The sequence below is a fragment of the Trachemys scripta genome, chromosome 14, assembly GCF_013100865.1.
Source record: "Trachemys scripta elegans isolate TJP31775 chromosome 14, CAS_Tse_1.0, whole genome shotgun sequence".
Taxonomy (NCBI): Eukaryota; Metazoa; Chordata; order Testudines; family Emydidae; genus Trachemys; species Trachemys scripta.
In genome coordinates, this window is record NC_048311.1 from 16,135,782 (window position 1) to 16,159,076 (window position 23,295).

Below are 23,295 nucleotides of genomic sequence, written 5' to 3' on the forward strand. Positions count from 1 at the left end.
AAAGCAACTGCAACAGTAATGCTGCATTCAAAAAACCAACACTCTATAGCAAACCATTTTTTTCCTGTTTAAAATCATACTGGTGGTGGCTATGCCCTGTAGCTAAATAACTGTTCATATGAAATGGAACACTTCAAATGTGTTTAGTTTAGAAAAAATTCTGATGATCTATCCTGTGAAAGGGTGGAAGTTTTATCCATTTCTTAGGTACTTCAACTGTAAACTAATACCTAAGAAATGGATGAAACTTCCACCCTTTCACGAGTTCTCTGTAGTCATATATCTACATTTAATGTTCCTGGAAGGCTAGTTACATATTGGCTCAAATGGCCATTTGACCATGAATCTTTTCTACTTAATATACTGGTAGCACAACAGCAGAACTAACTTTTACAGCCAGATAAGATTTTTTTTTCCCTCGTACTTAAACATGTACTCTAGTTTACTGTTCTACTTGATGCATTGGGCCAAACCACTGTCCAGTATTCTACCCTCCAAAACCTGCTACTTAAAAGTATTCAACTATGTATGAACTTCTAGAGATAATCACAGTATATTGTAACAGTCCAGAAGAAAATATGAAGCAATATCTACTCTTTCCTTCAACTCCAAGTGCATATTCTACAATAGAAATTTAAGAAAAATTGACCAGTAAGGTGAGGTAAAGTGTATGGACCATACTATATTCAGATATTATCCATCAGCCAAACAGCCATTATTTTGCTTAACTTGACACTGAAGATTTAATGTGTATGTGATTTTCAGTCTATTTCCATAATAAGTTTAACAGTATAAATATTTAAATTATGTATTTATAATGCATAAGGTCTGGAAAGAGCGGATGGTAGTTCAGTGCTCAGCCACCACATGGGGACAGAGTTCCCTGACAAAATTCTCTTTACAGTTATGTGCACTAGGGTGACCTTGTATGTTTTGCTTCAGGGTGTGATGGACCACACTGAGCATTGAATCCTTTGTCTATGATGCCATTTACAAAGTTGAAGACTAAACCTTTCTTTAAGCTCTTTCATCATTGAAGTGACTGCCACCAGTAAAGATGCCATTTTTTCTAGGCCAGACTAAGTCAGCAATTAGGCTTGCATTACTGAACATCAGGCAGCCAGGGACAAAATTTTGAACAAACAGAGAGAAAGATATAATACAAAGTGCTAAAACATTCCTTCTCAATAGAAAGTTTCCAACAAATACCACCCCTTCTGTTTTATTTCAACAAGTTGGTGGCCCATGTAACGTTAGACAATAGTTATTTTATATTATTCAATAAGACACAGAATTTCCTCAGTGTTACCGTACTTCAAAGCCAGCAAAAGAAGAGTTAAAGAAAAAGGGGTAGCATTTGCTTTGTAACAACAGCTGAACTAACGTGCCTTTTAAAAATAGCATATTTTGTGTAATGGTCTAGTTGGAAGAGTTTGTCTCTAAGGGCTTGATCCTGGTCTCATTCAAGTCAATGGAAAAGCTCTGATTGACTTGAAGGATACAGGATCAACACCTAAATCCCCATGAGTGTGTTAGATGGAAGACTATAGGACTTCATTCTCTTTGGCCAATTAGGCTCACAGTTTTATCCAAGCCATTTTATACGCACATATTGAACATACACACATACCTAGTTCACTATTGCTAGATGAAAACTTTCCAGGATTATTCATATTTAGTAACTACACACAAACTCTCAATTATATACAGAATCAATACTACTCTATTGAGCTTTAATAATTATTGTGATGTTTGATGCTGATATGGCCTTTGTAACTGAAACATATAATCAAAGATTCAAAAAGCACTATTTTGGTTTTAATAAAATGAAAACTAATACATGAGTGATCAAAATAATTAACACACTGAAATTTATCAAAGTAAGTATTTGCACATGCATGTCATCACTAGCTATCAAAACTCATCATTCAGTGCATAGCCTCTCTGCAGAAAATCCAGGCATGTATTGAACCTGCTCCATAAGAAGAGGACTTTTGGGGGGAAAATTACAGGAAAGAAAACATGAACATCAGATGGTATCACCGCTTCTAAAATGTCATTTGAACATTGTCACCACATATTTGTGTGTGAATAAAATGTTCAAAGGTTATAGAAAGTAAGCCATCATTCACAAGCTGATCAGAAATTATTCTGCTAGTATTGGTGTAGTTTGCTGTTTCTCTTTCCCATTAAAGAGCCATGTCTGACCCTGATGCAGTTTTCATTATGGACTTCCATAATGAAATAGTACACTCCACACTCTTTATTAATGTTAACATACCACAATGAAGTTTCAGTTAATGAATTTTAATTTGTTGCTTGACAATTAACATGGAATTTTATACTACAACTTACAATAAGTTCTCCATAATAAATAACATCCTCACAGCAAAACCAGAAGGGATCAAAAATGTCTCAGCACCATTATGTAAACGCTTGATATTCTTCTTGTTGGCCAGCCTGAAAAGTAATGTGACAATGATCATTAAGGTGCTTTTTTTGTGACCTTCAGAAACCTAAATAACAAATATGGTTTCATTTTTACTGAAGTTACATTAATACAAGTACTTGTCAGTGGAATTTTACATAAATTATTTGTTTCCAATTATTTTTGGATTATGTTAACCTATTTACATTGGTAATGACTCATTTGCATTTTTGCATGTGCAATACATACTTTTTGCCATACTGGTATTCTACACTTTCACAATATTTCTTCTCGCTATGGTTCAATACAATTTAACATATATTGTTACAATTAAAATAACTCAATGACTGTTGTATTTTACACTAAAATACCCCCATCTTATTTTTCTAAGGACAAAAACAGTTACACATTCACTTAAAAATTATAGTAATAAAACAGTGATAGAAGATAAAATTTACAAACATTTTCCAAGGCAAAAATATTAATAAAATAGCCTGAAGAAAAGGAAGCTGAATACATCAGGGCTCATTTTACTTCAAGTCGTAATTTCTGTGTTTGATACCGACTACACTTCAGCTGAAAGTGTGCTAGCAAAAACTGCCAGGGCTTGAAAAATAACCCACTTGCCAGTGGTGAGCAGGAAACTCTCCCTGGTGACCTGGGCATCTTATCAGTTTTCTCCATAATTTAAGCCTTTAAAAAAAAAAAAAAAGTTTCTAGCCTTTATAGCTGCAAAGATATCCCTCCATATCTGAACCAGTGCTATGCTGTCTTACTGAATCTATCCAAAACGATTAGAGGTGTGAACTGACTTCAGTTCAAATCCTAGCTCTGCACTCAGTCAGAGTAGCCAGGTCCAATATTGGGAATTTCTCTAGGGCTGACAGTCATTCTTTTCCTTCATATTCCCAAAGCCACCGTACAGCAGCAGAAATACCATGTGGATGTTTGTACAGCCACAAAATAGCCTCCTCCACATCATTTGCTATAGTGTGTGAGTGGAAGTGACGCACTGTTAACTAGATCCACCAGCACCTTATCCAAATACCCACTGTTCCAAGAGGTGCTCATTTCTCATACAGGCTCCCCAAAATCCTGTCCCATCCCCCGCAAGGTTGAACTACAGTGTTTCCGCTAGTGGATCTTATTTACTTTGAGGATTCTCAGAAATTCTCCCACCATCACTCCAGACTGGTTACACTGCTCTACAGCCAAAATGCTTCTGAAATAAATGTAGTCAAACTTTACTAATTCTGGGTCACTGAGAACGAAAATGATGCTTAAAATTGTTGATTGGCTCTAGTTTTCAAGATATGCTATTGGGTCAGTATATACGACCCTTGACTTGGGAACAGCGGAGGATAAGTGAGTTATAAAGGGAAGGGATCTCAACTTAAACCAGAAATGACTAAAATACATCTTTGACTGGATCTATGAATAAATCTATGACTGGGTTTGGACAGTACTTGCTTTTTAGGCAAAACAATGAATGGTGCAATCTGAAGCTGGTATTGCGTCATACATGATATGCATTGCATCATGTTATTCCTAGAAGTCATGGACGATGCAATCATAACGAAGCTTACATCACTCTGCTGAACAAATTGCCCTATATCAGCTCTAGAAATCATACAGTGTCGTGCTCTCTTATTTGTCAGTGTTTGATTTTGCAAAGGGACACATTTCTGTTTAGCCAAAGTGAGCAGAGATGCCTCGTACTTGTGTGAACAGTGCAGATAACTTCTGCTATGTTTGTGGTGAAGTGACTTTTACATCACAAAAGCGCAGTATAACCACTATGGTTAAGAAAGCCTATCACCTTTATTTTGGCTGCAAAATTGGAGATCAGGACAAGAGGTGGGCCCCACACATATGCTGCAACACTTGTGCAACAAATCTTTGCCAGCGGTTGAACAGGAAAAGGAAATCTATGCCTTTTGCAGTGCCAATGATTTGGAGAGAGCCAACAGATCATACCAGCAATTGTTACTTCTGCGTGGTGCCTCCAGTTGGCAAAGGTGTGTCAAAGAAGAAAAAGTGGACTGTGCATTATCCAAACACTCCATCAGCTATATGCCCAGTACCCCATGGAGAAGGGCTGCCGGTTCCTGATGCATTAGAATCATTCTCACTTGAGTCAGACGAGGAAGAGGATGAAACTTCTGGTCCTGAACCATCAATGTCACAGGACCCACATTTTCTCCCATCCTCCTCCTCTGAGCCACACCTCATAACACAAGGTGAACTGAATGACCTTGTCAGGGATTTGGAACTACCCAAGAGTAAGGCAGAGCTGTTGGGCTCCAGACTACAGCAGTGGAATCTCCTGGCAGCTGATGGTAGGGTTTCCATGTTCCGTGATCGTCAAAAGGATCTTGTCCCATTCTTCTTCATGGAAGGTGATCTTGTAGCCTGCAACAACATCGATGGTTGAGGTGCAGCCCTCAACATCGTTCACAATCCAGATGAGTGGAGACTGTTCATTGAGTCATCGAAGATGAGTCTTAAAGCTGTTTTACTGCATAATGGCAATGTTTTGCCATCAATTCCAGTTGGTCATGCAGTCCATATGAAGGAAACCTATGACAACATGAAACAACTTTTGAGGTGCATAAACTATGACCAACATCAGTGGCAGCTTTGTGGCGATTTGAAGGTTGTTGCTCTCTTACTTGGTCTGCAGACTGGATACACAAAGTACTGCTGTTTTCTCTGCGAATGGGATAGTCGTGCAAGAGATTCCCACTACATCAAGAAAGATTGGCCACTCCGACAGTCATTGGAGCCTGGGAGGAAAAGTGTTCAGCATCCACCACTTGTTGAATCGAGGAAGATTTTGTTACCACCCTTACACATCAAGCTGAGTCTGATGAAGAACTTTGTCAAGGCCATTGACAAAACACAAGCAGCTTTCAAGTACTTCCGTGGAAAATTTCCAAGGTTAAGTCAAGCTAAGATAAAGGAAGGTGTCTTTGTTGGTCCTCAGATTCATGAACTTCTTCGAGATGATGCATTTGACCATGCACTGCGTGGCAAGGAAAAGACGGCATGGAAAGCCTTCCAGTTAGTGGCAATAAATTTTCTCGGAAACAACAAGGCAGACAACTACAGGTTGTTGGTGGAAAACCTCCTCAAGGCTTACAAAAGCCTTGGTTGCAACATGTCACTAAAGGTACATTTTTTGCACTCTCATCTAGATTTTTTTCCACCGAACTGCGGAGCAGTGAGTGACGAGCATGGCGAGCGATTTCACCAGGACATTGCAACAATGGAGAAACGCTATCAGGGCAAATGGAGCCCATCAATGCTTGCAGACTATTGCTGGACAGTGACAAGAGATGCTCCATTTAATGAATACAAGAGACAAGCACCGAGTAGACACTGAATAGGACTAAACTATGTACAGAATAGTTTTTTGCCTTTTGTTTCATAATAAATTTTATTTATATAACCGTTTTGCTGATTTTTAAAGTGTTACATAAACAGGACAGGTGAAATATTATCATGTAAAGCAACCATAAACACATGAAAAGACCCAGGTTTACAATTTATGATTAAAACTCTACTATCTACATAAAATGTAAAAACTTAAATATCTTAGAAACAGTAGCCAGTTGTTTTAATTGTCATATTTGAATTCAGCACATCAAAATACATAATAAATAGCACATTTTATCTCTGAAGCAGACGACTTCGCAAAAAACTGTAGACCAGTGCATTTTTAATCACATCATTGAACACTGCCCAGAGAAGGATGGGAGAATTTCAGAAAATCCTCAGTGTAGGCAGAGCCAAAAAGAGTCCTCTATAGCTGCAGAGTAGGGTGTAATATGTCCCTAAGAGTGATAGGAACCATTTCCATTCATCTCAACAGAGTATTGATTCTAAAGATTTTAACCTCATGAAGGTGGAATAATAGAACTGGAACTTCAAGGAAGCTGCAATGCACCCCCCTCCCCACACACCGTTGGAGACTAAGTCTCCAGCTTAGTAGGCTACTGGCTGGTTTGCCAAGATCTGACCTTTGTTTAAACATGGTGGTGGTCACCATATTTCACTGAACAAGTTGGACAGAAATTTCCCGGTCCTCCAAAACAAACAAAAAAAAGCCAAACTACTTGGGGAAGGAGGGTTCTATAGAGAGAGTGGTTTCTCAGAAAAAAAAAAAAAATCCACAACTGTCAGGGAAATTGTCTAGGAATAGCCATTTAAATAGTTGTTGCCAGAACCACTTCAGCATGGACAGGATTAACTGGACCCAGAAACATAGCTTAGTATTAGTATGTTACTCTGTGAGCAGTACTAATGAGCACCACCAATTTATCTCACAGATATGCTTTTACCCAAACCAATAACTATGACACTGGTGGGAACAGGATTACTGAACAAACTGATTGTTAATTTGTAGTATTGCTCAGGCAAAAAAAAAAATCTGTATAACATGAGGACAAAAGGTATTTGGTCTGGATATATACAGCCACCTAACATTATGTTCCAGGATTAAGTCCCTGGAAAAAAAACCAGCCCTTTTATCTCAGGAGGGCCATCTTCTTCCTCTCCTCTTTGAGAGGATATGGTAAATAGGAAGAATAAATGGCTTCTTAAAACTTACTGGGATAGCCCTATACTCAATGTAATTGAACTATAAAGATGGATTTGAAAGCAACCAATGTGGTCACATGGCTGGCATTCCAAAATGTTAAGATTGAGAATGATCAGAGGATACATGCTTGAAAAGAACCAGCAACCGAGGGGAAAGTGTTCAACTACTTCCCTTCAGCTGCAGCACTGTAATACATTATTGCTCAAAGCGGCCTTTCAGACACTGGAACCTCTTCCTCCCTATTCCTGCTTTAACTTTTCTCAGCCTCCAGTAGCAGAAGCCTTGCTACCATTAATAACCAACAGCTACTTTGCTTGACAAGCACTTTTAAACCCAAATGTTCCACTCCCTCACACAGTGTCCTTCCTCCAAAATAGTCCCCCAATTACTCAGACCCCATCCCAAAGGCTAAAATTAAGTCGGATGGATGGGATTCCAAAAGCAAGACAGAAAAATAAAATAATTAAAGTTGCTGAGAAGGCCTATGAGCTGCAGAGCTACCCCCCCGGGATCTCTGAAAGATAGTGTTCAAATAGTTTGCTTCCAAAATTAACTAATTAGAGTGCTTGGAAAACAAATTGCTGTAATACTGTTAAATAAACTATTATGGTGTAGTTAAGCACCCACAATGAGAACTCACTATATGGATACTGCTTTACATTAATGTTACCCCACACTCATACTTGCATATAATGAAAATATATCCTACATATTCAAAGGCTGACAGGAAACTCAACAGGGCATTACACTCCCAGAGAAGCAGGAAATACTTGCCTGCCTACCCACCCTTCACTAGGAAGTACATTCTCAGACCTTTAAAACCAGGGAAAAGATTGCCAGTGCCAATATTCTTTGTCCATTAAAATATCCATCATCACGTTTTTCAAAAGGTGAACAGAATTCTCCTCTATGAGGCTGACAGAGAAACATCTTAATAGCTCTCATATCCATCTAAGATATCACTGCTTTATTGGTTAGGAGGCTAGCCTCAGACTTGGGAGATCTAGGTTCAGTCCCTTGTTCTACCATAGATGTACTGTGTTTCTCTGGGCAACTCACTTGGTCTCCCCGTGCCTCAGTTTTACGCATCTGTAATATAGGATAACAGTACTGCCCACCTCACAGGCAAGTTGTGAGGAAGCATATATTAAAGATTGTGAGGCGATCAGATACTAAAATAATGAGAGGTATATATGTACCTAAGATATAAAGATAGTATTTTTCTACAAAAAACATCCATGGTCAGCCATTCAAGTGATCCAATTAAATAAATATTCTTAGGTAGTTTGTAATTACCTAAAATACTACTTGTTCCATAAATGAGAGACTTCACCTAACTTTCCTAGTTCTTAAACATAGCTAACATTTCTTTGCTTTGAGCATGCATGTGCCTAGTGACCTGGCCTGTTTATTAACAATCATTTGTCCAGCATTTTCCATTTCAAAGCACTGGAGTAATATTAATTCATATATTAATCTTTATATAGATGAAGATTATAAGATTGTTCCAAAGTACTGTATAGCTACCTAATACTAGGCTATGAGGAAATTTTAACGATGATCAACCAATTTGTACAATATTTCTGACATACTAAAAGGCCATAAAACAAGTATTCCATAGAAAGTTTCACTTACCCATGATATATCAGTCTCACAAAGTCAATCTTAGATCCTTGCTGCTTTCTAAAGCAAACTGAAGTTCTGTTGTCAGAATAAGATGCCAACTTGAATGTACTTGAATTTATCCACTTCACTGATTTTGCAATTCACTCAGTTTTTCCAAACATTCTTCTGAATCACAAGAGGACTCTCTTCCAGAAATTCCAGTTAGTTTATCTGTCAAAATCAAAGTAGGAAAAGTTACAAAAGTTACAAAAAAGAATAGTGGAAATTAAGATTCATGCAAACACATGCTTCATGCCTTACGTACTTCACCATATTAGCGAGGGGTTTGGACACACCATGCAATGCCATTGTAATGTCCTAGGCTCTCAGAGTCCCCTGCACACATTAAAAATATATTTTTAAAGAAAGTTAGGTAACTAAAATATGGACCAAATTAAAGTATTCAGTAACGCTGTTGTGGATAATTGAAACCTAAAGAAAGAGTAATGGACAAGCATACCTATTTGAGGCTCCTTTGATCTCAACTGTGAATGCCTCAGTTACTGTTGGTATTGCAGTAAAAGAAATCAGTAGAGTCGACTGATGGTGTGGTTGCCTCGAAGAACACAGCACTATTTTAGATAGGTTAACATGTCACTTTGTATGTAATATCATTCCAAAACAGGCAACAATGAAACATTTGTCTTTTGAGCAAATTTAACTGCACACACAATAATTGCATTAGTCTGCAGGCTGCATTCTGCTACAAGTATCAAAATTTACTCACAATTTCACTGTAAAATACCTGAGACACTATATTTTCTTGTTATGTCAGAGAGCTTTACATACAATTATGGAAGGCAGCAAACAGAGATGCAGGTTTGCTGTGTGTGCCCCTTGAGGTTTTCAACTTTCCCACAACGTACTTCAGGTTTTCCCCTCATCTGGACCATCCAAAAACATTCAATTTGTTTTTAAATAAGAGATAAGAGCATGAATGGTATGGGTTTCTAATAAGCAAAATTAAAAGTGATAATAAACTGATGCAAAATAATATATTCAGATATAAAACATGCAAAAGTAAGAGTGTCACTAACGTGTCATCAGTCTCAGTTGAACAGTCATCAGGCAAATCCCTCTCTTCTTTCACAGTTATGATTCTTACATCTTCGGGTCCAGAACAAGTAGATTCTTTAGACAACTGGTCATCATTGTCATACCTGTAGCACAGAAATATGCATATTAATTAATATTGCTTACTTCTACATTTATTCTCTTCAAGCATTCTGAAGGTATGTATTTAACTTTGAAATATCATTAAAATTCTATAGATATCATTAAAAGTTCTAAAATCTATAGATAATGGGAAGTCCAGCACCTCTTTTGTGCACATTCTGAGGTTTCCAATTTTATTAAAATGGGCTGCCAATTTTTCTGTACATAAACTCTCTTAACTGTAATTTAAAAGACTTTCCTGTGATCTTTTAAGCACAAATTAAATTTTGTTTATACTAATCATGTAAAAATAGAGAATGTTACTAACGTTCCATCCGCTGCTATTAAAGAAGTGTCATCTGGCAACTCTCTTTCCCCTTTCACTGTAATTCTTCTCACATCTTCAGGCAGGGAACATATTGATGCTTTTGACAATGGGTCATAGTTGTCATATCTGTATTACAAAAATATATTCGGTATTAAATTAAATTTGAGAATAGTCTTTGGTTCATTTAATTGTAATAAGATGTGGTGATATTTTACTTACAAATCTAGTAAAAATCCTGCAACTTCTGCATCATTTCTGAAATCCAATTTTTCCTTAAGTGTCAACCATCTATCAATATGATTTCCCACATAGATTCTTGTTTTCCCTCTTCTTCTATCGAGACTTTGCTTCCTCTTTTTCTTTTCCAAGCAGGACAGTACAGGGGGTCTACCACATCTCTTTGCCGGTAATGACATTGTAAGCTTACAAATAAGGAGAAATAATAGTAAAAATGCAGTTCATGGCAATTATGCAGATGTCAGTGTTCTAAGTCATCGCTGTAAACGCTGATTTCAAACACTGCAATATTTACACACATACACAGGACCAAATATACCAATTAAATCATCTTACACACAGTTCAGGCTCAACGAGAACCGAGGTTCTCGTGGAGCCTGACCAGAGAGCTGCCTAGCACCTTTATCTCCTATTGACTTTAAACATGGATTCAGCACCTCTCTGAGGAGCACATACATAATTGAACATAGATCACAATATACACCGTAAGATCAACTAACATCCATGCACGCATACACGTAGTAGCTCATTTCAAAAAAATTGCTTTCTTGTATATCTCCCCCATCTATGAAAAAAAAATCAACTGCTACATTTCTTTAGCCCCTGTGTATTCGGCACCCTCCACTCCCCTTTGGTTTGCCTTCTCTCCCTTCTCGTGGCTCTCCTTACTGCTGCAGCTTCCCCCTGCTCGGAGCAACTCCTAACCTCCACTTTCCCCCTCGTCTGCCCAATTTTGCAGCTCTTCTTCCCATGGTGCGGCTCGCTCCCTCGCGGGATGCAGGCGCCTCGCACGGGCGCCGTCCTTAGCCTCGTCCGTCGCTCCCACAGCGAGGGCAGGAAGCTTCAGGGCTTCACTCGGGAGCGGAGGGAGCTGAGCGCCCACCCCCTGCGGTGCGGCTCAGCCCGGGCAGTGCCAGCGGGACGGGGACGGGCCCGTGCGGGAAGCGTTGTGTCCCGGGGCTCCCCTCGCCCCGCTCCACCCTCACGCCCTCCTCCCGCTCCCGCAGCCCCGGAATCCCATCACCGCTCCCCTTCCGAGCACCTGGCGGGGCAGGGTCCCGTCTCCCAGCCGCGCCCCTCCCCGTGGGGCCGCTCGCTCGCTTCCCAGCGGGGAGTCACGGCGTCGGAGCCGCCGCCGGCAGCAGCAACAGCAGGTGCGCGCGGCCCAGAGCGACGAGGTCGCGCGCGCGACCCGCCGAACCGAGATAAACACGGGACACGTGACCGCCCGGTCCTGGCGCAGGCTGATGACGCACGTTTTGGGTGGGGAGGGGGAAGAGCCCCGCCGCGCGGACCGTCTCGCCTTTCGGGCGAGCAGCAGCCCCTGACCAAGGGGTCCTACGGGCCGGGCAGCCCGCGGAGAAGCGCTGCGGACAGAGCGATAGGAAATGTAAACTGAAGTACCCCGCATCACTGTATCTCCCCAGCCAGGCTAGTGCCATTCATCCACCTGCTCGCCCACGCCGCAGCGTTTGTCACACTGTTCAATGCCATTGGCTAGCAGCAGTGACTGGAAAAAAGGTCACAAAGGAACTCACCAGACACTTTGGCTGTTCCTCTTGGTTACTAGGCTCTGTAGAAGAGGGTAAACGCGTTCCCGATATAAGCACACATCAGATTCATAAAACCCAGAGTCCACAACACTATTTTGTGATAAAAAGTTCTAACTTAGCAGTGCCACTGGCTAATAAGGTGCCAACCCTACCATCTAAATTATGAGCAAGTGTGGTCATTTTTGTTGAAAAATTAATACATTTCACTGCTGGTTCCAAAATAAAACTTAAGTGGTTAACTTAATTAAAAGTTAGAGATATTATTCTTTTATTTATATTCAGTATAAGTTTTACCTAATATCTTGTATGTGGATAGGAAACAAGTCCATTCTGTATAACATGCCTCTTGCAATCAATATTATTGCTACTGATACTGCAGTAGTACCTACAGCCCAAATAGGGATCCAGGCCCCATTGTGCTAGCACTGCACAGACACACAACAAAAAGGTGGCTGTTGCCCTGAAAAGTAAGCCATTATATGTTTGCTTTCTTCTATTACTTAAGGGCTAAATGAGCGAAGCTGCATTTTTGGTGCTGAACTTCTGTAAACATGGTTATCTGTATGTACACACATACTTTTCAAGCACTGTCTTTGGATCACATCATCTACAAGAACTTAATTCGGTCTTACGCCAGAAGAGTTCTCACACTGTACTCTAAATGTTAAATATTCAGACTTATTTGATGTACGTTAAGAGATAAGCATGGCTGTCTGCAAGGGAAATTGGGAAGTGCCAATTCATAATGAAAACAGTGACTACTCACAACCTTATTAATTAGGTTAAACCTAAAACAAGAATGAAAACAAATCACAGGGTAGGAGCTTCTCAGTTGGGTGACTGATGGCAAGTCTGATCTATTCAAAGCCAGAATTAGTGACCAAAGTTGACATGGAACTGATAAACCAGAATTAAAAGGTTAGAATTGGGTTCTTAGAAGTCCAACAGATCAATTAACAAAAAAAAAAAAAAAAAACCCTGAATCGTTTAAGAAGTTAGAGCTCACCTACCCTTCACAGCCTGTCCTGAAGAACAATACTGTTTCTTAAATCTGCTATTAAAAACTAAGAGATACGTACAATAGATGATCAAATGGGTATGAAATAGGCAAATACTTGCTACAAAGGCTCTGAAAACAACAAGACTGTAGTTACAAGGTTATCATTCAAACAAGTAAAGACTGAATAGTGGAAGCTGCTTAGATTTAAAGGAAGTCCTCAAGAATGCTAAATATTCATATCCCAAGATGCCAGCCCCAGGAACCAGAAGAGAAATTAAAACATTGAGACAATATAATTTTAATATTCCTTTAATAAGAATATTTAGTAAATACTTTACAAACAATATAAAATACACTGCTCTTCAAAGTACCAATTTATACTATGCACAAAGGAAATACCTTCTGTATTAAATAATTTTACCTTTCTGAAAGGTCAGATTCAGAGCCAATAGGAGAATCTTCACCTGAATACCAGGCAACCTCGTTGTATGAATGCTGACTTATCTGTTAAAAGGGAAATATTCAAATTAATCACATTAGAAAAAAATCAGAAATAGACAATTCAGGAATAATAATTTTGAATAGAAAACTCATATTTAAAAGGTAGGCCTATGTTCTTGGAATACATTACTGTATATCCAGGAGACTGGACACGATGCAATTACACTAATTTCTTAGGCTCTCTAGTGTCCCGTGCACGTATTAAAAGTACATTTTTAGAAAGATCACTAAAGTATGTAACAACTTAATTATCAATTCTTATGGATTACTGAACCTAAAGAAAGAAATGGACAATCATACCTACTGGAGCTTTTCTTGGTCTCTACTGTCAAGATGTGACTAGGTTTGGTGGAAGTGCAGTAAGAGATCAACCAAGTCGACTGGCAAAATGATATTGTTACCTCCATGAGCACCATAGTATTTTAGACTGATGTTATAACATTTTAAAAGAATAATTAAAAGTGGACACAAATGGATACAAATTAAATGCAAGATGAGCAAAATGAACTGCACACAGCAATACCACTGGTCTGCACAACGTTTGCTGGATTGACTATCCAACATTCACTCAATCTCAAAACTAGAGGACTTGACTGCAACAGAATGTGGCCCTAAATACATTGAAAATATTTTCAATAGGGACTTCATGAACTAGCAGAACCACATATGCTTTAAAACTGATAGTTATCTTAAGGGATTGTAGAGTTCTCCATTGCAGTGCACACATTCAGTGTCATCACACACACTTAAAAAGACATCATCAGTACAGGACAGAATGTTAGTAAGTGGTGTCTGGCCATTCCATCTCTTTCACAGTTACCTTATATATCTGGTTATAACTGTCACATGTATGTTAAAAGACTATGGCTGTTAAAGAAAAAGTTTCACACTCATTTCTGTAGGTGCCCCTGAACAAATACATTTAATGTGTTTGTTTAAGCAAGCTTCACATTTAATATGGAATGAATTGTGTAGGCCAGCAAAATTGCTCTGTGCACCTTTAAATTGTTGCTGATCTTAAAATGACCGAAGTCCTTCCCTCCCTCCCACCCGATCTCTCCAAAACATATTTCTGAAGTCAAGAAAAAGAGGTGCAGAGAACATTTCAGTTTGTAATAGCCAATGTTAAAGGACCAACATCAGATTCAAAATAATATTTTTAAAGATACCAAGTTTCTTCATCTGTGTTACTGAGAACCACTTACATTACTAAAACTTGAAGATTTAAAAGACCACATTATTTTTAAATGTTATTTATGCAGTTTATTTTGTGTAGTTCACTCAGCATACCCAACCAAATAGATTAGCTAGTTTGAATTTCCAGCTCTTGTGTCCTTGTGCAAAGCTTCAGTGTCTGGGTTGCAAACACAGCAAGGTACTGTTTCAATTAAAACAGTTGTTTGGACTTAAATCTTCCCAGTCTATTTATTCACTTTTATTAATATTGATTTTACAACTTTTTGTTGTGTGTGCATGTCATGTATCCTTACATTTTGTCACTGAAATAACTGAGTCAAGCCCTTTAAAATACTTAGTGTGTGTATACACACATGCCACCTCTATATGCGTACATTATAAATACAGCAGCAGCTGCCATTCAGAATTGGATTTACAAGGCCAACAGCTCTGAATGGTTTACAGCAGCAACCACTCTATGCACAGCACTGGTGGGAAGGCAAGAGTTTGGATGCTCACTTCTCCTCACCCCAGAGACAGAGGAATCCAACTGAGCACAATAGATGCAGCAACATTCCCCCCCAACTATGGCCCACACCAACAGCCATCCAGGGAGGAATTTCAAAAGACAATATTGGCTAACAACAGCAGCTACTCCAATAGGAGTACTTCACTGTACCTGCACTCTTCTAAATCCACTCTGTCCTTCCGATGTCAATATCACACTAAAAATCCCAGAACTCAACACAACTGACTCTTCATTGTTACCTGTCTTAAATCTGTTAATCATTAATAGATTTTGCTTTGCTTTGCTTCATAGCTCTGCTGCACAAAGTATCCCTGTCAACCTCCTGATCCTTAACTTCCTGTGTGTATAAATGCAAATACAGAATGGAAATATCAAGGCATCTAACTCTAAAAATCTATGTAGCCAATTAACCTTACTTTAGTAACCCTCATCCTGCTTTCCCTCCCAGTCCCTAACATTTTTGCTCTCACTTGTTAGATCTGTCTAATTGTCACAAACTAAGCTCCTTGAAGCAAGGAGAGTGACTTCTTTCTTTTGTGAAAGGTCTAGCATGCTTTCAGGAATAAATACATATATACTTGTTTATATATAACTGAAAATTTAATTATGTTTAATCCATTCATTTTAAACTTTTGAAATAAGCAGCATCATTTGCATTGTCCTGACTGTTGTGTTCTGCATTGCTGCATGAGAGAAACTTAGTTTTAATTTTTAAACCAACGTTTTACTATACAGACCAGAAATAATAGGGCATACTGTGAGGAGGGAACACATTCAATGATTGCAGGCTCCATAGCACCTCACATGATTCTATTTTAATCATTTTGGCTAAATGAGAAGCAGCACTAATGTGCTCATTGACTTAAAGGATAGCAGTGTTGATGTGGGACCTCAAGGATATGACAGAAAGAGAAAATATGCAATTTCTCATGATTTCACTGACTCTGGACCAGGAAAGAAGTCTACTTTTGAGTATGTAACAAGTTTTAAAAGACACAACAAAGCATCTCTGGAAACATTGAGTGAAAAGATTATATACAATTGCTTCAGGTTCTTTCCAGTTTGATTTCACCATAGCTGCTTTTTGACATGAGCCATATAAAAGCTGTTGCACTATTGGCTGGAAATTTTCAGCTAATAAAGCAAACTCCATGTGGATTACTAGGGAAGTCAGATTTCAATTTCAATTTAAATTGGAGAAGTAAAATGCATTTCTAACAGAGAAAAAATATTTAATATAAAACCCAGTCTCCAGTGGTTTAAGGAAGCAACACCATGCAATAAAACAGAGAAATAAAATTAGCTACTTCTTGCTTTCGATAAATTGCAAGGTACCAGACTGAAAAACAATGGTCTTGTGAGAATCCAAGAAGAGCAGGTGTCTCAATATTCAAGTTAACTCTTGTTTCCTTTTTAGAACATTGATTATAACTATATAACTAGGAGATAATGAAACCTTGCCCTTTCAGTTATTTTGGATACCAGCAAATATTTTAAAAATATTTTTACTTTATCGAAAATTTTAAAAGGTAGGGAAAAAAATGTATCACTAACTTTTCATGACTCTGTACTGAAGAGGAGTCATCCTGCAAATGCCTCTCTTCTTTCACGGTTCTGATTCCCCTACTTTGTGGTAAAGAACAGGCTGATTCTGCAGTCAGTCGGTCCTCACTGTCACATCTATATTACAGAAGGTTTGATATTAGTAAAATATTTAAGAAAGCTTAAAGTTAGTTTTATAATTGTTGTCTTTGAAAGTCCCATGGCTTGAAGGATTTCCTCACAACGCCTACTCAACCATTAACTCAAGCTGCTAGGTCAGGTGAGATACTCGGGTTGCCAAATGCCCTGCCAAAATCATGCATATTTTATGTCTATTAACCCATCTTCAAGCCACCCAATGAAATACATGATCATTACCCCATCCCACTCACCAACCTATGCTCTGCTTCTCTGCTGCTGCCTCTGCTCCTCTCCTGGAAATACGGATAGCCTTTGGCCTCCCAGATCCTGCTTTCCTTGTGGGCCCTCTGCTACTCACGCCGTCCCCTTCTCTTAAAGTAGAGGCAGTTCAGAGACTGTTCTGCACCCTGCTCTCCCCATCTCTAGTTCTATGAAAACAGCAGTGGCTCAGAGTGCACTCTACTCCCTCATTCCCCCACCCCAGCATATGGAAAAAACATCACTGGCTTTAACTACTCCTCTTCTTGTCTCTCCCTCACATCCTGAAAGAGAAATAGTGGCACTTGCTCCCAGCCTCTCCGTCTCTGATAGAGCCAACAGCACCATGGGCTCAATTCCACCCATTCATTCAGGCAGATGTTTTACATTAAACAGAGTTTTTAAAGCCCTGGAGAATAAAACACAATATTTAAGAAATGGACTCTGACAGGCAGATCAATGGATTTGGTGCGGACACCATCAGAAAAGGGACACCTTTTAAAAGAACAAGTTCTCCTTATTAGGATACTCCAGAGCATAAAATGCCATAAATCTGATATGAGACAATAAAGCAAAATTAACTTAAGAGAAGGCTAGAAGACTTGTATTCTACATCTTATCTTTATGAGTATCAATTGCATAAAATAAAGTAGTATCACTAACATTCCAACAGCTGAAGAGGAGTCATGTAAATCTCTTTCTTCTTTCGCAGTTACGATTCTCATATCTTCAGGTAAGGAGACTACTGCTTCTTTAGGTAATGGATCATCATTGTCATAGCTACAAGAATTAAAAGGACAGTAGTTATATTCAAATAGCACCCAAAACACGGTAGACACTGCACAGCCATCAGATCACAGTCCACATCCCAAGATCTTACTGTCTGAAAACATAAAGATGCAGGGTGGAGGTAAAAAAATACAATCAAGCAAGCAGAGTGGTCAGAGTGATGACTATCACATGTCTAAGGTGAGGTAATATCTTTTGTTGGACCAACTTCTATTGGTGAGAGATGCAAGCTTTTGAGTCACACAGAGAGCTCTGTGTGGCTTGAACGCTTGCCTCTCTCACCAATAGAAGTTAGTCCAATAAAAGATATTATCTCACCCACTTGCTCTCTCAAGTATCCTGACACTCACACAGCTACAACTACACTGCATACATGTCTAATCAGCTCCTTTAAAAAAATAAGAAAAACAAGCTACCTCCAACTATCTTTCTACTTAGTCATGGTTAATTCCTTACTTTTACTTCCTCCCCTTCACCATCTGTCCCTGTTCAGCCTTCCATTCAACAAAAGCCATCCTTCTCCACCCCTCTTCTTCACAGACTCTGCTGAGTGCAACCAGATCCCCAGCATAAAGAGATAAAAGCAAAAAAAAAAAAGAAAAAAAAAGAACTAGCCAATCATGAGATGCCTTACTTTAGATAACTGTGGTTCTTTGAGATATGTTGTCCACATGGATTCCACTCTTGGCACACATGGACTGCATGCATGTAAGATCCGATTCTTTGGCCAGCCATGTCTATTTGGGCTATGTCTGCACCCTAGATGCCCTCATACCCCACCCACTCAAGGGCCCAACCATCCCTCAGTTTCTTTGCCAATACCGAATTCCAGAGGAGCAGGACTTTGTGGTAGCAGGGAAGGAGGGTGGATCATGGAATCTATGTGGACAACCTCTTGAAGTTAGTGTAAGGTAAGTAACTTCTTTCTTGTTCAAGTGACTGAACAAGATTCCACTATTTATGACTAACTAGCTTCTCTTTGCTTGGAGACGTGTAGGAGTCCAACTTAAACAATGACTGCAGAACAGCACTACCAAAGCAAGGGTACAATCCGGAAGCCTCTACCAAAGAGAAGCATCCTGTAAAAGTGTGGGTCGAGCAACATGTAGCTGCCCTAGAAGATTTCAGAAATAAAGATGATCTTCAAGCATGCATTAGAGGCTGCCTAAGCTCTGGTGCAATGAGCTCTAACATGGCTGGGTGTAATGGAACTAATCTGCCTAAATCATAACATGTCCTTATACAGCTGGAGACCCACTTAGATAATTTCTAAGAAGATATTTAACCTGATATTTCAGTCACCTTTTCAAAGGCCCCTAACAGTTGAGGTATGTTTCTGAATGGTTTTGTCCTGACAATACACACAGTTAACTTAAAAAGCAACAAAGAGTCCTGTGGTACCTTAAAGACTAACAGATGTATTGGAGCATAAGCTTTCGTGGGTGAATGCCCACTTCATCAGACGCATGTAATTAACTTACTACATCAAGTGTGTGAAGTTTAGTTTCCCTTGGGGCTGAGTGAGGCTTGCAAAAGAAAATTGGGAGATGAATGAATTGTTTTACATGGAATTCCAAAACAAATTTAAGTAGGAACATGGGATGAGGCCTGAGATTGATTCTGTCCTTATAAAACACTATATAAGGTGGATCTGCCATGAGGGCCTGAATCTCTCCAACCCTGTGAGCTGATGATATAACAGCCACTAAAAAGGCAGACTTTATAGATAAATGGTAGAGGGAACAGGTTACTAAGGCCTCAAAGCAGGGAACTCACCAACCCTGCCAATATTATACTGAGGTCCCAAGAGGGATGGGGAAAAAAACATGAGTAAAGCCCTGAAGGAACCTTACCACTGTGTTGCTGCTAGACAGACCTTTATGGTACTGACAGGAAGCCCAGATTGTTTCAGGACTAATAAACAATCCAATATTGCTGAGCAATTCTAAGGACAGAAAGCTGGTGCTGAGAGGCTCAAAAAGCAAACCTCTCCCACTAGGTTTTTTAAGTTAGTCTAGCTGAGGCTTTTCGGCTTTGGAGCACAATGTTCTGAACTTCAGCTGAACAGATTCTTTTGGTGGGTTTCTACCATCCGGATGCAGGGTTTGACCATTGGTCTGAAAAACTAAGGAAGATAGGGGTGCCCTTAAGTATTTAATTAAAAAGGTTTTCTTGTGCCAATTGGCAAAAGACTAACTCTAACTATATAATAAAATAATTAACTATCCTAAAAATACACACACACTATACTAGTGCAGTGGGCAGAGATGCAAGTGGAAACTGCAGGGGTTCAGTCTTTTGCGACATGGGCAGTAAGAAGGAACTGAGGGCTAGTTGGACTCACTCTGCCCTTTATATCCTTAGTGAGGAGGCACAAGGACATCTAGTGAGTTGGTACAGCCTCAACAGACACTGCTAGCCAAAAGAATATGATATTGTGTACCTGGGCATATGCACAGCAAGAATGGAATCCATGTGTACAATAACTCAAAGAAGAATCCTAATTTTCAACATGGCACAAGGTTAACCGTTGAGTACAGCAAGGACTAGTGTTTGTTAGTGATCTGGAAAAAAGGCAGTGAGTAATGACATGGCTGAATTTACAGATGAGAGAACATTACTTGGGTTAGTGAAGACTAAAGACTATTCAAACCTGCAAAGAGACCTAATCAAGTTAGTTGAATAAGCAACACAATGGCAGACAGAATTCAGTGTTGACAAATGCAAAATAATGTCCATTGGAGGGAATAATTTAGAACTCAGTGTATTTAAACTTATCTGCTAGCTCAAGAAAAAAAACTGTGCATCAGTATGGACACCTCAATGGAGGCCTGTTGCGCAGCAGCAGTCAGAAAAGGACAATTATTAGGATGCATAAGAAATAAGATGGAGAATAATTAAAATTATATATAGCTATTAAGTAATGGTACAATCTTACCTAGAATACTCTGTTTAGTTCTGGTCATCCCAGGGCAAAAAGTTGTAGTAGAAATAAAGAGGGGATTCAGAGATGGACAACAAGAATTACAGCCATGGACTATCTTCATAAGAGGACACTAAAAAGACACACACCTTAGAAAGGAGGTAAATAAGGAAGAGATGCAGTAAAGGTGTACGAACTAATGAACAGTTCTGAGAAAGTAGATCAGGCACTGCTACTCACCCTCTCATTTTACAAAAACAAGGGGTCGCTCCCTGAAACTGAAAGGTGACAAATACAGAATCGATTAAAATTTAACACAACACACTATTTGCCTATCAAACTTGATGACAAAAGATATAATTGAGGCCAGAAATATAACAAGATTCAAAAAGAGAATTTTATATATTTAACCTGATATATCTATAGATATAATATCTAGAGGTATACGGAAAATTTTAAAAATAAAATCAAGAGTTCTGGAAAGCTTCAGGGCATAAGTCAACCTCTGGGGAGTTAAGAAGACAATCTACCTGGAGTAAAACTATTCCATAACTGGGACTGCAGGGCTTTTTGGAACCTTCCTCTAATGTAGCTGATACTGACCACTACTAAACTATATAGACAGCTGGTCTCCTCCAATATGGTCATTCCCAGATTCCAAAATGGTACTATGATGGAGTTTGATTTTGAGGGGAACATCAAAGGCAAAGCCCTCCTGGATTCTCCTGCCCCCATCCTGGGAACCTTCTACCACTTCTATCTAATATGCAAAATAATAATCATAATACAAAAAAAAAAAAAGTAATTAGTTTCATATTCATGCAAGTGAGGTACTATTTTACTTACAGATCCAGCAAAAATCCTGCAAGGTCTGTGTCACTTTTGAAATCCAGTTTTTCCCTTAAGGTCAGCCATCGGCCAATTTGATTCCCCAAGTATATCCTTGTGTACACCACCGTTTTATCAATAATTTGTCTCCTGGTTTTCTTTTCTGAAGAAGTTAATATTGTGGGTCTTGCGCATCTTTTTCTCAGCATTGTTGGCTTTTAAATATTAAAGAGAAAGAAAGTCAGCAAAAGTAACAATCATAATTAATACACCATGCTTAGTGCTTACATAGTGCTTCACATGTTCAAAATAAAGACCTTAACTAATCACTTCACAAATTCTTTGCAATATTAAATCTTGTACTCCCGACCAAAAGCTCCAAATTAAGTGTTTAGCATTAATACGTTGAACAGTTAGATTTTTACAGTTCTGCTTTAGCAACATACTGTCTTGCTAGAGCATGAATCAGGCTCATCAATTTATTTCATATTTAATTATAAAGAATGATTTTACAAACAATAGCAGACCCTATGCCAATGTTGCTAGAGCTAGGCCAAGATTTGGTAATTGTTCACAGAAAAGTTTATACAAAAAACTTTTGGTTTTCAACCTACTGATTGTTGCCCAAAGTGTTTGGTAATAAAAAATACAAATAATAATAATAATAATAATAATAAATAATAACAACAACAATATAAAAATACAATACATAATTCAAGATTGTTGTCACACATTACTGATTCCAACTGACAATTTGTGGACACTGAGATTACTTGTTTTGTTCAAGAGTAATGAACAAAATCCTGTTTCAGAATGTTGGCAAACAAAATGAATAGATACAGAGACATAGAATCATAGAACTGGAAGGGACCTCGAGAGGTCATCTAGTTCAGTCCCCTACACTCATGGCAGGACTAAGTATTATCATTCTAGACCATTCCTGAGAGGTGTTTGTCTAACCTGCTCTTAAAAATCTCCAATGATGGAGATTCCACAACCTCCCTAGGCAATTTATTCCTGTGCTTAACCACCCTGACAGTTGGGAAGTTTTTCCTAATGTCCAACCTAAACCTCCTGTGCTGCAATTTAAGCCCATTGCTTCTTGTCCTATCTTCAGAGGTTAAGAAGAACAATTTTTCTCCCTCCCTCCTTGTAACAACCTTTTATGTACTTGAAAACTGTACAGAAGCTGAGGGAACTGGGGTTATTTAGTCTGCAGAAGAGACGAGTGAGGGGGGATTTGCTAGCAGCCTTCAACTACCTGAAGGGGGGTTCCAAAGAGGATGCAGCTAGCTTGTTCTCAGTGATGGCAGATGACAGAACAAGAAGCAATGGTCTCAAGTTGCAGTGGGGGAGGTCTAGTCTGGATATTAGGAAACACTATTTCACTAGGAGGGGGTGAAGCACCTAGGGAGGTGCTGGAATCTCCATCCTTAGAGGTTTTTAAGGCCCGGCTTGACAAAGCCCTGGTGTTGGTCCTGCTTTGAGCAGGGGATTGGACTAAATGACCTCCTGAGGTCTCTTCCAACTATAATATTCTATGTCCCCTCTAAGTCTTCTTTTCTCCAGACTAAACAAACCCAATTTTTTCAATCTTGCCTCATAGGTCATGTTTTCTAGACCTTCAATCATTTTTGTT

General features: G+C 39.0%; 1 protein-coding gene across 3 annotated transcripts in view; it reads right to left on the reverse strand.

Annotated features, from left to right (window-relative positions):
• The window catches only part of LOC117887364, a 32,188-nt gene extending 9,950 nt beyond the window's left edge, over positions 1-22,238 (reverse strand). The window contains exons 1-9 of one of the 3 annotated variants that reach the window (XM_034789908.1): positions 21,675-22,221; positions 21,069-21,106; positions 20,844-20,977; positions 17,780-17,896; positions 16,730-16,855; positions 13,391-13,473; positions 10,399-10,601; positions 10,180-10,305; positions 9,734-9,856 (exon numbers count right to left, since the gene is read on the reverse strand). In XM_034789908.1, coding sequence (XP_034645799.1) covers positions 9,734-9,856; positions 10,180-10,305; positions 10,399-10,595 — 446 coding nt within the window. In that variant the 5' untranslated portion in view covers positions 10,596-10,601; positions 13,391-13,473; positions 16,730-16,855; ... (2 more) ...; positions 21,069-21,106; positions 21,675-22,221. Of the gene's footprint in view, positions 1-9,733; positions 9,857-10,179; positions 10,306-10,398; positions 10,602-13,262; positions 13,474-16,729; positions 16,856-17,113; positions 17,230-17,779; positions 17,897-20,843; positions 20,978-21,068; positions 21,107-21,674 lie in introns of those variants that run through there. The other 2 variants (XR_004648170.1, XM_034789909.1) reach the window with 2 other exon arrangements.
• Between the last annotated feature and the right edge of the window lie 1,057 nt (positions 22,239-23,295).